Here is a 15339-nt window from a genome sequence, read left to right as displayed (position 1 = left end):
GGCCTGTTGTGACCCAGCTCTCCAAACACGACAAACCCTCTGATGTGAACTCAAAAGATTCCTTTATTAGGAATGCTGGCAGCCCTGGCAAAAAGTTTCCCTTGTAGGCTAACAAGTCCATCTGACAGGAAGATGAATAGTTGTCTGCCACACCTATTCATTTCCTCCCCTGCCTTTTATCCCCAGAGCTAGGGTGGGACTTTGCTAGCAATGGTGGCATTTCCACCCCAAGGACTGGCCCATAGATTTCCACTGCTCTCCTTTCCTCTGCCTTCTGTGCATCTGTGCATCAGGCACTGGACCCAGCTGTTCCTCCTCTTCCACATCAGCCACCTCCAAGACCTGGCTCTTCCGTCCCAAGGACCAGCCCATAGGTTTCCACTGCTCTCCTCTCCTCTGCCTTCTGTATATCTGCATGTCAGGTGCTGGACCCAGCTGTTCCTCCTCTTCCACATCAGCCACCTCCAGACCTGGGGAATGTTGACTCCCCATGTGAGGGCTGACAGGCAGCCCAGGCTCCGCCTCTGTCTCTCTCTCTCTCTCTCTGCCAGCTCCATTCCCTCTTCCCCCTCGGAGCTCCCAGACTGCCCTGATGCTTACCCTGAACTCCCACGCTGCCTCCTCCTCCTACTCTGATTTGGCCACTGGAGGGGCCGGCGGCCGACAGGCCACAACATGGCCCACTGCAGGATGAGTCTTGTTCCGCTCTTGCTGCTTTTTGTGCAGAGGAGTTTCCTGTTTCATCTGAACCCTGATGGTGAGTTGTTTTTTTTCTGGGATTAAACGTTAAGTGGACATGATGGCTTGTTCTTGGTTAAGCAGCTCCACCAGTGTCTACGTGAGCCGTGTGAGCTCAAATGCAGTGGTGCTCCAGACTCCTACTCCTTGCTGAGACTTCACAGAGAGGCATAAAGAGGACCCAAGTTTAATCAGCCAGAGACTTAGCTCTCAGGTTGACTGCCCATCTTCTCATGCCGTTCAGCTTACCCTAAGCAGATTCTATCCAGAACTGGACAATTTCTGTGGTCTTTCACTCAATATTTCCCTCAACGCTGTCCAACTACTTATTAAGTCTGCACTATTACTATTAATCTTCTCATCACTCCTATCACCCATCCCCTCCCACTTGTGACTGAGTATATGACTATAACTTGTTGCTTGTATCTTTACGATTTATATTGACTGTTTCCTAGCATGATTTGATTGCTTATTGTATCCTATGACTATCATTAAGTGATGTACCTGATGCTTCTTGATTCTTGACGAATGTATCTTTTCTTTTATGTACACTGAGAGCATTTACACCAAGACAAATTCCTTGTGTGTCCACACTTGGCCAATAAATCAATCAAGCATTCATTCATTCATTCATTCATTCACTCACCATCACTGCTTGACCGCAAGACCATGACGATGTCGGCTTTCTCCAGAGTCAGTTCATCATGCTCTCGGGCCTTGTAAGATTTCACACACTGCACCTGAGGGACATCTGGAAATGTGATGGGATATAGGGATGGTTATATTGGGAAAATTACACCAATTCAAAATGCTTTTTGGTTAATGCAAGCACATTATGAACTCTTTTTACATCACATAATAAAGATGTTTAGGAGTTGAAATGATTGATGCAGAGGAAAATATGTATAATAAGTAAAAGATTTCTGGGATTTCACACCTGGGATTCAATAGTGATGGGCCAGAGTTTTCTGGATTCTGTTTTTCACCAGCTTCAAATCTAAAATTGTGTATCTCTGTCCTTTTGTTTTAATGAAAGTTTCTTTTCAACACCAGTTCTGTCCATAGGAACACAATGGGACAAATTGCCACAGACAATACACTGCAGCCAATTCATCGTGGCCAAAACTCAACCTGGGACAACTTGCTGCAAGACAATTTAACAATTCTATTTCATTATTTAATTATAATTATAATTGCTTATGTAGTATGAATCAATTAATTATAATTACTATTTAATTGAAAAATACATTTTAAAAAATATTTTTATTTTCGTCATTGACATTAAAATTGTGTCCTTTTGCATCCTTTCTTTTAAGGATTCTATTCCACTGTTCCTTTGATATTAATGTCACTTTTCTCCTGAAACAAGTTGGCCATGGTCAATTGGGCGGGACGAGTTGGCTGTGGTTAGTTGGTACGTGGCAAGTTGGCTACGGTGAATTGGCTGCAGCAAGTTCTCATAGACTCCAGGAGGTAACATCATCAGTGCTTGAAGGGTTTGCAACGAGGCAGAGGATGTCTGTGGGGTCCTTGGTCCTCTCTGAGGTTGCTTGCTTTCTTGCAGACATTTCATTGCCCAAGCTAGAAGGGAGTAGGGTGTGTGGAATGGAGGAGGGTAGGGGAAGGGGAGAAGGGGGAGAGAAAGAGGGGGAGGAAGCCTGTGGGGTCAAGAGTGCTCTTTGAGCTTGGTTATTATCTTTCATTACCCAAACTAGGTACCATCATCAGTGCTACCGTGTTTCTCACATAATAAGGCTGGGCCTTATTTTTTTTTGACCCCCGAAAAAACGGCTAGGACGTCTTTTTGGGGGGTGACTTAATTCTCCCCTTGCATCCTCGGGTGGGTGGGCGGGCGGCGACAGCTTGGATATTCGGGAGACCTTCGGGTTCGGGCCACCGTTGCTTTCCCTTCTCCCTTGCTGCCGCAGCGTTTAGCGCAGCCACGTGCGGCCAGTCAGGGCTCCTCCCTGCAACCGGAGCCCTGAGGAGACACTTGCTTCAGGCGCTCCCGTCTTCCCTTTGCTTTCAAAGGTAAAGCGAATATTTTACAAAGCCTCCCCTGCCCGAGAGGGCAGCCCAACCCACGTGGGGAGGCTAATCTCCTGGGGCCTCTTCCGTTCCTCCCCGACCTCCCTACGCTGCGCGCCTCTGACGCGCCGCTCCCTTCAGCCCAGCGAGCTCTTCCACCTCAAAGAAAGGCCAGGCGGGTGGCTGCCGAGCAGCAGCAGCGGGTCTGAGCCGCTCGCAGCAGAAACAGCCACCACCCGTAGCCCGACGCGGGAGAACGAGCGAAGCTTGCGCCGCCAGCCCGGGCGAGATTTGGGAACGAGGGGCAGGAGGCACGCACACACCGCGGCTCACTTTCCCAGCTTTGCCCAGCCCTTACGGCTCTGGCGCGGCCCTGGTGGGCAGCGAGCGCCTCCCGCCGGACCCTCCGCTCATCCTGCCAGGGCCGCGCCAGAGCCGTAAGGGCTGGGCAAAGCTGGAAAGTGAGCCGCGGTGTGTGCGTGCCTCCTGCCCCTCTCGTTCCCAATCTCGCCCGGGCTGGCGGGCGCTAAGCTCGCTGCTCTTCCCCGCCGGGCTACGGGTGGTGGCTGTTTCTGCGAGCGGCTCAGACCCGCTGCTGCTGCTCGGCAGCCGCCCGCCTGGCCTTTCTTTGAGGTGGAAGAGCTCGCTGGCTGAAGGGAGCGGCGCGGCAGAGGCGCGCAGCGAGGGAGGTCGGGGAGGAACGGAAGAGGCCCCGGGAGATTAGCCTCCCAAGTGGCTGGGTGCCCTCTCGGGCAGGGAGGCTTTGTAAAATAATTCGCTTACCTTCAAAGCAAAGGGAAGACGGGATCGCCTGAAGCCAAGTGTCTCCTCAGGGCTCCGGTTGCAGGAGGAGCCTGACTGGCCGCACGTGGCTGCTCTAACGCCGCGGCAGCAAGGGAGAAGGGGCAGCAAGGGAGAAGGGAGAAGCAACGGTGGAAGGTCTCCGATATGAAGTGCCCCACCAACGCAGGCAGCACCATATCCGGGCATGCAACAAAAGTACTTACTAACGAAAAGCCCCCCGCTCTCCCCCATTTCGCATGTTTAATATGGGGCTTAATTTGGGGGAGGGGCTTAATTTGATTTTATGCCAATAAAACATGGTGGGGCTTCCTATTGGTGGAGGCCGTATTGTTGGAGAAACACGGTAGAAGGGAGTAGGGTGTGTGGAATGGAGGAGGGTGGGGGAAGGGAAGAAGAGGGGAGGGGAGGAAGACTGTGGGGTCAAGAGTGCCCTTTGAGCTTGGTTATTATCTTTCATTACCCAAACTAGGTACCATCATCAGTGCTAGAAGGGAGTAGGGTGTGTGGAATGGAGGAGGGTGGGGGAAGGGAAGAAGAGGGGGAGGGGGAGGAAGACTGTGGGGTCAAGAGTGCCCTTTGAGCTTGGTTATTATCTTTCATTACCCAAACTAGGTACCACCATCAGTGCTAGAAGGGAGTAGGGTGTGTAGAATAGAGGAGGGTGGGGGGAGGGAAGAAGCGGGGGAGGGGGAGGAAGACTGTGGGTTCAAGAGTGCTCTTTGAGCTTGGTTATTATCCTTAATTACCCAAACTAGGTACCATCATCAGTGCTAGAAGGGAGTAGGGTGTGTGTAATGGAGGAGCGTGGGGGAAGGGAAGAAGAGGGAGAGGGGGAGGAAGACTGTGGGGTCAAGAGTGCTCTTTGAGCTTGGTTATTATCTTTCATTACCCAAACTAGGTACCATCATCAGTGCTAGAAGGGAGTAGGGTGTGTGTAATGGAGGTGGGTGGGGAAGGGAAGAAGAGGGAGAGGGGAGGAAGACTGTGGGGTCAAGAGTGCTCTTTGAGCTTGGTTATTATCTTTCATTACCCAAACTAGGTACCATCATCAGTGCTAGAAGGGAGTAGGGTGTGTAATGGAGGAGCGTGGGGAAGGGAAGAAGAGGGAGAGGGGAGGAAGACTGTGGGGTCAAGAGTGCTCTTTGAGCTTGGTTATTATCCTAATTACCCAAACTAGGTACCATCATCAGTGCTAGAAGGGAGTAGGGTGTGTGTAATGGAGGTGGGTGGGGAAGGGAAGAAGAGGGAGAGGGGAGGAAGACTGTGGGGTCAAGAGTGCTCTTTGAGCTTGGTTATTATCTTTCATTACCCAAACTAGGTACCATCATCAGTGCTAGAAGGGAGTAGGGTGTGTGTAATGGAGGAGCGTGGGGGAAGGGAAGAAGAGGGAGAGGGGGAGGAAGACTGTGGGGTCAAGAGTGCTCTTTGAGCTTGGTTATTATCCTTAATTACCCAAACTAGGTACCATCATCAGTGCTAGAAGGGAGTAGGGTGTGTGGAATGGAGGAGGGTGGGGGAAGGAAGAAGAGGGAGAGGGGGAGAAAGACTGTGGGGTCAAGAGTGCTCTTTGAGCTTGGTTATTATCCTTAATTACCCAAACTAGGTACCATCATCAGTGCTAGAAGGGAGTAGGGTGTGTGGAATGGAGGAGGGTGGGGAAGGGAAGAAGAGGGGAGGGGAGGAAGACTGTGGGGTCAAGAGTGCCCTTGAGCTTGGTTATTATCTTTCATTACCCAAACTAGGTACCACCATCAGTGCTAGAAGGGAGTAGGGTGTGTAGAATAGAGGAGGGTGGGGGAGGGAAGAAGAGGGGGAGGGGAGGAAGACTGTGGGGTCAAGAGTGCTCTTTGAGCTTGGTTATTATCCTTAATTACCCAAACTAGGTACCATCATCAGTGCTAGAAGGGAGTAGGGTGTGTGTAATGGAGGAGCGTGGGGAAGGGAAGAAGAGGGGAGGGGGAGGAAGACTGTGGGGTCAAGAGTGCTCTTTGAGCTTGGTTATTATCCTTAATTACCCAAACTAGGTACCATCATCAGTGCTAGAAGGGAGTAGGGTGTGTGTAATGGAGGAGCGTGGGGGAAGGGAAGAAGAGGGGGAGGGGAGGAAGACTGTGGGGTCAAGAGTGCTCTTTGAGCTTGGTTATTATCTTTCATTACCCAAACTAGGTACCATCATCAGTGCTAGAAGGGAGTAGGGTGTGTGGAATGGAGGAGGGTGGGGAAGGGAAGAAGAGGGGAGGGGGAGGAAGACTGTGGGGTCAAGAGTGCCCTTTGAGCTTGGTTATTATCTTTCATTACCCAAACTAGGTACCACCATCAGTGCTAGAAGGGAGTAGGGTGTGTAGAATAGAGGAGGGTGGGGGAGGGAAGAAGCGGGGGAGGGGGAGGAAGACTGTGGGTTCAAGAGTGCTCTTTGAGCTTGGTTATTATCCTTAATTACCCAAACTAGGTACCATCATCAGTGCTAGAAGGGAGTAGGGTGTGTGTAATGGAGGAGCGTGGGGGAAGGGAAGAAGAGGGAGAGGGGAGGAAGACTGTGGGGTCAAGAGTGCTCTTTGAGCTTGGTTATTATCTTTCATTACCCAAACTAGGTACCATCATCAGTGCTAGAAGGGAGTAGGGTGTGTGTAATGGAGGTGGGTGGGGAAGGGAAGAAGAGGGAGAGGGGAGGAAGACTGTGGGGTCAAGAGTGCTCTTTGAGCTTGGTTATTATCTTTCATTACCCAAACTAGGTACCATCATCAGTGCTAGAAGGGAGTAGGGTGTGTGTAATGGAGGAGCGTGGGGAAGGGAAGAAGAGGGAGAGGGGAGGAAGACTGTGGGGTCAAGAGTGCTCTTTGAGCTTGGTTATTATCCTTAATTACCCAAACTAGGTACCATCATCAGTGCTAGAAGGGAGTAGGGTGTGTGTAATGGAGGTGGGTGGGGGAAGGAAGAAGAGGGAGAGGGGAGGAAGACTGTGGGGTCAAGAGTGCTCTTTGAGCTTGGTTATTATCTTTCATTACCCAAACTAGGTACCATCATCAGTGCTAGAAGGGAGTAGGGTGTGTGGAATGGAGGAGGGTGGGGGAAGGGAAGAAGAGGGAGAGGGGGAGAAAGACTGTGGGGTCAAGAGTGCTCTTTGAGCTTGGTTATTATCCTTAATTACCCAAACTAGGTACCATCATCAGTGCTAGAAGGGAGTAGGGTGTGTGGAATGGAGGAGGGTGGGGGAAGGGAAGAAGAGGGGAGGGGAGGAAGACTGTGGGGTCAAGAGTGCCCTTTGAGCTTGGTTATTATCTTTCATTACCCAAACTAGGTACCACCATCAGTGCTAGAAGGGAGTAGGGTGTGTGGAATAGAGGAGGGTGGGGGAGGGAAGAAGAGGGGAGGGGAGGAAGACTGTGGGGTCAAGAGTGCTCTTTGAGCTTGGTTATTATCCTTAATTACCCAAACTAGGTACCATCATCAGTGCTAGAAGGAGTAGGGTGTGTGTAATGGAGGAGCGTGGGGAAGGGAAGAAGAGGGGAGGGGGAGGAAGACTGTGGGGTCAAGAGTGCTCTTTGAGCTTGGTTATTATCTTTCATTACCCAAACTAGGTACCATCATCAGTGCTAGAAGGGAGTAGGGTGTGTGGAATGGAGGAGGGTGGGGGAAGGGAAGAAGAGGGGAGGGGGAGGAAGACTGTGGGGTCAAGAGTGCTCTTTGAGCTTGGTTATTATCCTTAATTACCCAAACTAGGTACCATCATCAGTGCTAGAAGAAGGAGTAGGGTGTGTGGAATGGAGGAGCGTGGGGAAGGGGAGAAGAGGGGAGGGGAGGAAGCCTGTGGGGTCAAGAGTGCTCTTTGAGCTTGGTTATTATCTTTCATTACCCAAACTAGGTACCATCATCAGTGCTATCATTAGCCTTAACCCAAACTAGGTACCATCATCAGTGCTAGAAGGGAGTAGGGTGTGTAATGGAGGAGGCGTGGGGGAAGGGAAGAAGAGGAGAGGGGGAGGAAGATCGAGGAGGGTCAAGAGTGCTCTTTGAGCTTAGGTTATTATCTTTCATTACCCAAACTAGGCACTATCATCAGTGCTAGAAGGGAGCACGGGTGTGGAATGGAGGAGGGTGGGGAAGGGAAGAAGAGGGAGAGGGGGAGAAAGACTGTGGGTTCAGAGTGCTCTTTTGAGCTTGGTTATTATCCTTAATTACCCAAAACTAGGAGTACCATCATCAGTGCTAGAAGGGAGTAGGGTGTGTGGAATGGAGGAGGGTGGGGAAAGGGAAGAAGAGGGGAGGGGAGAGAAGACCGTGGGTCAAGAGTGCTCTTTGAGCTTGGTTATTATCCTTAATTACCCAAACTAGGCCACCACTCATCAGTGTTAGAAGGGAGTAGGTGTGTGGAATGGAGGAGGATGGGGAAGGGAAGAAGAGGGGAGGGGGAGGAAGACTGTGGGTCAAGAGTGCCCTTTGAGCTTGGTTATTATCCTTAATTACCCAAACTCAGGTGCCATCATCAGTGCTAGAAGGTTGAGTAGGTGTGTAATGGAGGAGCGTGGGGGAAGGGAAGAAGAGGGGAGGGGGAGGAAGACTGTGGGGTCAAGAGTGCCTTGGCTTGGTTATCCTTAATTACCTAAACTAGGTACCATCAGTGCTAGAAGGGAGTAAGGGTGTGTGTAATGGAGGAGCGTGGGGGAAGGGAGGGGGGGAAGGGAGTGGAGAGAGGGGAGGAAGACTGTGGGGTCAAGAGTGCTCTTTGAGCTTGGTTATTATCTTTCATTACCCAAACTAGGTACCATCATCAGTGCTAGAAGGAGTAGGTGTGTGGAATGGGAGGAGGGTGGGAAGGGAAGAAGGAGGGGAGGGGAGGAAGACTGTGGGTTCTCAAGAGTGCTCTTTGAGCTTGGTTATTCATCCTTAATTACCCAAACTAGGTACCATCATCAGTGCTAGAAGGGGTAGGGTGTGTGTAATGGAGGAAGGGTGGGGAAGGGAAGAAAGAGGGGGAGGGGAGGAAGACTGTGGGGTCAAGAGTGCTCTTTGAGGAGCTTGGTTATTATCTTTCATTACCCAAACTAGGTACCATCATCAGTGCTAGAAGGGAGTAGGGTGTGTGGAATGGAGGAGGGTGGGGGAAGGGAAGAAGAGAGGAGGAGGAGGAAGACTGTGGGGTCAAGAGTGCTCTTTGAGCTTGGTTATTATCTCTTAATTACCCAAACTAGGTACCATCATCAGTGCTAGAAGGGAGTGGGTGTGTAGAATGGAGGAGGGTGGGGGAAGGGAAGAAGAGGGAGGGGAGGAAGACCGTGGGTTCAAGAGTGCTTTTGAGCTTGGTTATTATCCTTAATTACCCAAACCAGTACCATCATCAGTGCTAGAAGGGAGTAGGGTGTGTGAATGGAGGAGCGTGGGGGAAGGGAAGAAGAGGGGAGGGGGAGAGGAGGAGGAAGACTGTGGGGTCAGAGTGCTCTTTGAGCTTGGTTATTATCTTTAATTACCCAAACTAGGTACCATCATCAGTGCTAGAAGGAGTAGGGTGTGTGGAATGGAGGAGGGTGGGGGAAGGGGAGAAGAGGGAGGGAGGGGGAGGAAGACTGTGGGGTCAAGAGTGCTCTTTGAGCTTGGTTATTATCCTTTCATTACCCAAACTAGGTACCATCATCAGTGCTAGAAGGGAGTAGGGTGTGTGTGGAGAATGGGAGGAGGGTGGGGGAAGGGAAGAAGAGGGGAGGGGGAGGAAGACTGTGGGTTCAAGAGTGCTCTTTGAGCTTGGTTATTATCCTTAATTACCCAAACTAGGTACCATCATCAGTGCTAGAAGGGAGTAGGGTGTGTGAATGGAGGAGGGTGGGGGAAGGGAAGAAGAGGGGAGGGGGAGGAAGACTGTGGGTCAAGAGTGCTCTTTGAGCTTGGTTATTATCTTAATTACCCAAACTAGGTACCATCATCAGTGCTAGAAGGGAGTAGGGTGTGTGAATGGAGGAGGGTGGGGGAAGGGAAGAAGAGGGAGGGGGGAGGAAGACTGTGGGTCAAGAGTGCTCTTTGAGCTTGGTTATTATCCTTAATTACCCAAACTAGGTACCATCATCAGTGCTAGAAGGGAGTAGGGGTGTGTGTGAATGGAGGAGGGTGGGGAAGGGAAGAAGAGGGAGAGGGGAGGAAGACTGTGGGGTCAAGAGTGCTCTTTGAGCTTGGTTATTATCTTAATTACCCAAACTAGGTACCATCATCAGTGCTAGAAGGGAGTAGGGTGTGTGGAATGGAGGAGGGTGGGGGAAGGGAAGAAGAGGGAGAGGGGGAGGAAAGACTGTGGGGTCAAGAGTGCTCTTTGAGCTTGGTTATTATCCTTAATTACCCAAACTAGGTACCATCATCAGTGCTAGAAGGGAGTAGGGTGTGTGAATGGAGGAGGGGGGGAAGGGAAGAAGAGGGGGAGGGGGAGGAAGACTGTGGGGTCAAGAGTGCTCTTTGAGCTTGGTTATTATCCTTAATTACCCAAACTAGGTACCATCATCAGTGCTAGAAGGGAGTAGGGTGTGTGGAATGGAGGAGGGTGGGGAAGGGAAGAAGAGAGGGGAGGAGGAGGAAGACTGTGGGTCAAGAGTGCTCTTTGAGCTTGGTTATTATCTTTAATTACCCAAACTAGGTACCATCATCAGTGCTAGAAGGGAGTAGGGTGTGTGGAATGGAGGAGGGTGGGGAAGGGAAGAAGAGGGGAGGGGGGAGGAAGACTGTGGGTTCAAGAGTGCTCTTTGAGCTTGGTTATTATCCTTAATTACCCAAACTAGGTACCATCATCAGTGCTAGAAGGGAGTAGGGTGTGTGGAATGGAGGAGGGTGGGGGAAGGGAAGAAGAGGGGAGGGGGAGGAAGACTGTGGGGTCAAGAGTGCTCTTTGAGCTTGGTTATTATCTTTCATTACCCAAACTAGGTACCATCATCAGTGCTAGAAGGGAGTAGGGTGTGTGGAATGGAGGAGGGTGGGGGAAGGGGAGAAGAGGGAGAGGAGGAGGAAGACTGTGGGGTCAAGAGTGCTCTTTGAGCTTGGTTATTATCCTTAATTACCCAAACTAGGTACCATCATCAGTGCTAGAAGGGAGTAGGGTGTGTGGAATGGAGGAGGGTGGGGGAAGGGAAGAAGAGGGGGGAGGGGAGGAAGACTGTGGGGTCAAGAGTGCTCTTTGAGCTTGGTTATTATCCTTTAATTACCCAAACTAGGTACCATCATCAGTGCTAGAAGGGAGTAGGGTGTGTGGAATGGAGGAGGGTGGGGGAAGGGGAGAAGAGGGAGAGGAGGAGGAAGACTGTGGGTCAAGAGTGCTCTTTGAGCTTGGTTATTATCTTTAATTACCCAAACTAGGTACCATCATCAGTGCTAGAAGGGAGTAGGGTGTGTGGAATGGAGGAGGGTGGGGGAAGGGGAGAAGAGGGAGAGGAGGAGGAAGACTGTGGGGTCAAGAGTGCTCTTTGAGCTTGGTTATTATCCTTAATTACCCAAACTAGGTACCATCATCAGTGCTAGAAGGGAGTAGGGTGTGTGGAATGGAGGAGGGTGGGGAAGGGAGAAGAGGGGAGGGGAGGAAGACTGTGGGGTCAAGAGTGCTCTTTGAGCTTGGTTATTATCTTAATTACCCAAACTAGGTACCATCATCAGTGCTAGAAGGGAGTAGGGTGTGTGGAATGGAGGAGGGTGGGGAAGGAAGAAGAGGGGAGGGGGAGGAAGACGTGGGTTCAAGAGTGCTCTTTGAGCTTGGTTATTATCCTTAATTACCCAAACTAGGTACCATCATCAGTGCTAGAAGGGAGTAGGGTGTGTGGAATGGAGGAGGGTGGGGGAAGGGGAGAAGAGGGAGAGGAGGAGGAAGACTGTGTGGTCAAGAGTGCGATTTGAGCTTGGTTATTATCTTTAATTACCCAAACTAGGTACCATCATCAGTGCTAGAAGGGAGTAGGGTGTGTGGAATGGAGGAGGGTGGGGAAGGGGAGAAGAGGGAGAGGAGGAGGAAGACTGTGGGTGGTCAAGAGTGCTCTTTGAGCTTGGTTATTATCTTTAATTACCCAAACTAGGTACCATCATCAGTGCTAGAAGGGAGTAGGGTGTGGAATGGAGGAGGGTGGGGGAAGGGAAGAAGAGGGGAGGGGGAGGAAGACTGTGGGGTCAAGAGTGCTCTGAGCTTGGTTATTTTCTTTAATTACCCAAACTAGGTACCATCATCAGTGCTAGAAGGGAGTAGGGTGTGTGGAATGGAGGAGGGTGGGGGAAGGGAGAAGAGGGAGAGGAGGAGGAAGACTGTGGGGTCAAGAGTGCTCTTTGAGCTTGGTTATTATCTTTAATTACCCAAACTAGGTACCATCATCAGTGCTAGAAGGGAGTAGGGTGTGTGGAATGGAGGAGGGTGGGGGAAGGGAAGAAGAGGGGAAGGGGGAGAAAGACGGTGGGTTCAAGAGTGCTCTTTGAGCTTGGTTATTATCCTTAATTACCCAAACTAGGTACCATCATCAGTGCTAGAAGGGAGTAGGGGTGTGGAATGGAGGAGGGTGGGGGAAGGGAGAAGAGGGAGAGGAGGAGGAAGACTGTGGGGTCAAGAGTGCTCTTTGAGCTTGGTTATTATCCTTAATTACCCAAACTAGGTACCATCATCAGTGCTAGAAGGGAGTAGGGTGTGTGGAATGGAGGAGGGTGGGGAAGGGGAGAAGAGGGAGGGAGGGAGGAAGACTGTGGGTCAAGAGTGCTCTTTGAGCTTGGTTATTATCTTTAATTACCCAAACTAGGTACCATCATCAGTGCTAGAAGGGAGTAGGGTGTGTGGAATGGAGGAGGGTGGGGAAGGGAAGAAGAGGGAGGAGGAGGAGGAAGACTGTGGGGTCAAGAGTGCTCTTTGAGCTTGGTTATTATCTTTAATTACCCAAACTAGGTACCATCATCAGTGCTAGAAGGGAGTAGGGTGTGTGGAATGGAGGAGGGTGGGGGAAGGGAAGAAGAGGGAGAGGGGAGGAAGACTGTGGGGTCAAGAGTGCTCTTTGAGCTTGGTTATTATCCTTTAATTACCCAAACTAGGTACCATCATCAGTGCTAGAAGGGAGTAGGGTGTGTGGAATGGAGGAGGGTGGGGAAGGGGAGAAGAGGGGAGAGGAGGAGGAAGACTGTGGGGTCAAGAGTGCTCTTTGAGCTTGGTTATTATCTTAATTACCCAAACTAGGTACCATCATCAGTGCTAGAAGGGAGTAGGGTGTGTGGAATGGAGGAGGGTGGGGAAGGGAAGAAGAGGGGAGAGGGGAGGAAGACGGTGGGTTCAAGAGTGCTCTTTGAGCTTGGTTATTATCCTTAATTACCCAAACTAGGTACCATCATCAGTGCTAGAAGGGAGTAGGGTGTGTGGAATGGAGGAGGGTGGGGGAAGGGGAGAAGAGGGAGAGGAGGAGGAAGACTGTGGGGTCAAGAGTGCTCTTTGAGCTTGGTTATTATCTTTAATTACCCAAACTAGGTACCATCATCAGTGCTAGAAGGGAGTAGGGTGTGTGGAATGGAGGAGGGTGGGGGAAGGGAAGAAGAGGGAGAGGAGGAGGAAGACTGTGGGTCAAGAGTGCTCTTTGAGCTTGGTTATTATCTTAATTACCCAAACTAGGTACCATCATCAGTGCTAGAAGGGAGTAGGGTGTGTGGAATGGAGGAGGGTGGGGGAAGGGAAGAAGAGGGGAAGGGGGAGAAGACTGTGGGTTCAAGAGTGCTCTTTGAGCTTGGTTATTATCTTTAATTACCCAAACTAGGTACCATCATCAGTGCTAGAAGGGAGTAGGGTGTGTGGAATGGAGGAGGGTGGGGAAGGGGAGAAGAGGGGAGAGGAGGAGGAAGACTGTGGGGTCAAGAGTGCTCTTTGAGCTTGGTTATTATCTTTAATTACCCAAACTAGGTACCATCATCAGTGCTAGAAGGGAGTAGGGTGTGTGGAATGGAGGAGGGTGGGGGAAGGGAAGAAGAGGGAGAGGGGAGGAAGACTGTGGGTCAAGAGTGCTCTTTGAGCTTGGTTATTATCTTAATTACCCAAACTAGGTACCATCATCAGTGCTAGAAGGGAGTAGGGTGTGTGGAATGGAGGAGGGTGGGGGAAGGGAAGAAGAGGGAGAGGAGGGAGGAAGACTGTGGGGTCAAGAGTGCTCTTTGAGCTTGGTTATTATCTTTAATTACCCAAACTAGGTACCATCATCAGTGCTAGAAGGGAGTAGGGTGTGTGGAATGGAGGAGGGTGGGGGAAGGGGAGAAGAGGGGAGAGGAGGAGGAAGACTGTGGGGTCAAGAGTGCTCTTTGAGCTTGGTTATTATCTTTAATTACCCAAACTAGGTACCATCATCAGTGCTAGAAGGGAGTAGGGTGTGTGGAATGGAGGAGGGTGGGGGAAGGGAAGAAGAGGGAGAGGGGAGGAAGACTGTGGGTCAAGAGTGCTCTTTGAGCTTGGTTATTATCTTTAATTACCCAAACTAGGTACCATCATCAGTGCTAGAAGGGAGTAGGGTGTGTGGAATGGAGGAGGGTGGGGGAAGGGGAGAAGAGGGGAGGGGAGGAAGACTGTGGGGTCAAGAGTGCTCTTTGAGCTTGGTTATTATCCTTAATTACCCAAACTAGGTACCATCATCAGTGCTAGAAGGGAGTAGGGTGTGTGGAATGGAGGAGGGTGGGGGAAGGGAAGAAGAGGGAGAGGAGGAGGAAGACTGTGGGGTCAAGAGTGCTCTTTGAGCTTGGTTATTATCTTTAATTACCCAAACTAGGTACCATCATCAGTGCTAGAAGGGAGTAGGGTGTGTGGAATGGAGGAGGGTGGGGGAAGGGAAGAAGAAGAGGGGAGGGGAGGAAGACTGTGGGGTCAAGAGTGCTCTTTGAGCTTGGTTATTATCCTTAATTACCCAAACTAGGTACCATCATCAGTGCTAGAAGGGAGTAGGGTGTGTGGAATGGAGGAGGGTGGGGGAAGGGAAGAAGAGGGAGAGGGGGAGGAAGACTGTGGGTCAAGAGTGCTCTTTGAGCTTGGTTATTATCTTTAATTACCCAAACTAGGTACCATCATCAGTGCTAGAAGGGAGTAGGGTGTGTGGAATGGAGGAGGGTGGGGAAGGGAAGAAGAGGGAGAGGAGGAGGAAGACTGTGGGGTCAAGAGTGCTCTTTGAGCTTGGTTATTATCTTTAATTACCCAAACTAGGTACCATCATCAGTGCTAGAAGGGAGTAGGGTGTGTGGAATGGAGGAGGGTGGGGAAGGGAAGAAGAGGGGAAGGGGGAGGAAGACTGTGGGTTCAAGAGTGCTCTTTGAGCTTGGTTATTATCCTTAATTACCCAAACTAGGTACCATCATCAGTGCTAGAAGGGAGTAGGGTGTGTGGAATGGAGGAGGGTGGGGGAAGGGAAGAAGAGGGAGAGGGGAGGAAGACTGTGGGGTCAAGAGTGCTCTTTGAGCTTGGTTATTATCTTTAATTACCCAAACTAGGTACCATCATCAGTGCTAGAAGGAGTAGGGTGTGTGGAATGGAGGAGGGTGGGGGAAGGGGAGAAGAGGGAGAGGAGGAGGAAGACTGTGGGGTCAAGAGTGCTCTTTGAGCTTGGTTATTATCTTTAATTACCCAAACTAGGTACCATCATCAGTGCTAGAAGGGAGTAGGGTGTGTGAATGGAGGAGGGTGGGGAAGGGGAGAAGAGGGAGAGGAGGAGGAAGACTGTGGGGTCAAGAGTGCTCTTTGAGCTTGGTTATTATCTTAATTACCCAAACTAGGTACCATCATCAGTGCTAGAAGGGAGTAGGGTGTGTGGAATGGAG

At 50.7% G+C, this 15339-nt stretch overlaps 1 protein-coding gene across 1 annotated transcript in view; it reads right to left on the bottom strand.

Annotated features, from left to right (window-relative positions):
- Window positions 1-15339, bottom strand: part of LOC113419701 (uncharacterized) — a 104819-nt gene that overhangs the window by 1030 nt on the left and 88450 nt on the right. Inside the window, 1 exon segment of the mRNA XM_087969546.1 lies at window positions 1385-1489. Coding sequence (XP_087825672.1) covers window positions 1385-1489 — 105 coding nt within the window.

This window comes from Notechis scutatus, chromosome 6 (genome assembly GCF_049901735.1).
Source record: "Notechis scutatus isolate UNSWTSFEM ecotype Mainland chromosome 6, rNotScu1.2, whole genome shotgun sequence".
Classification (NCBI taxonomy): domain Eukaryota; kingdom Metazoa; phylum Chordata; class Lepidosauria; order Squamata; family Elapidae; genus Notechis; species Notechis scutatus.
Note: the sequence above shows the minus strand (reverse complement) of the source record. Positions and strands in the feature narration are given on the sequence as shown.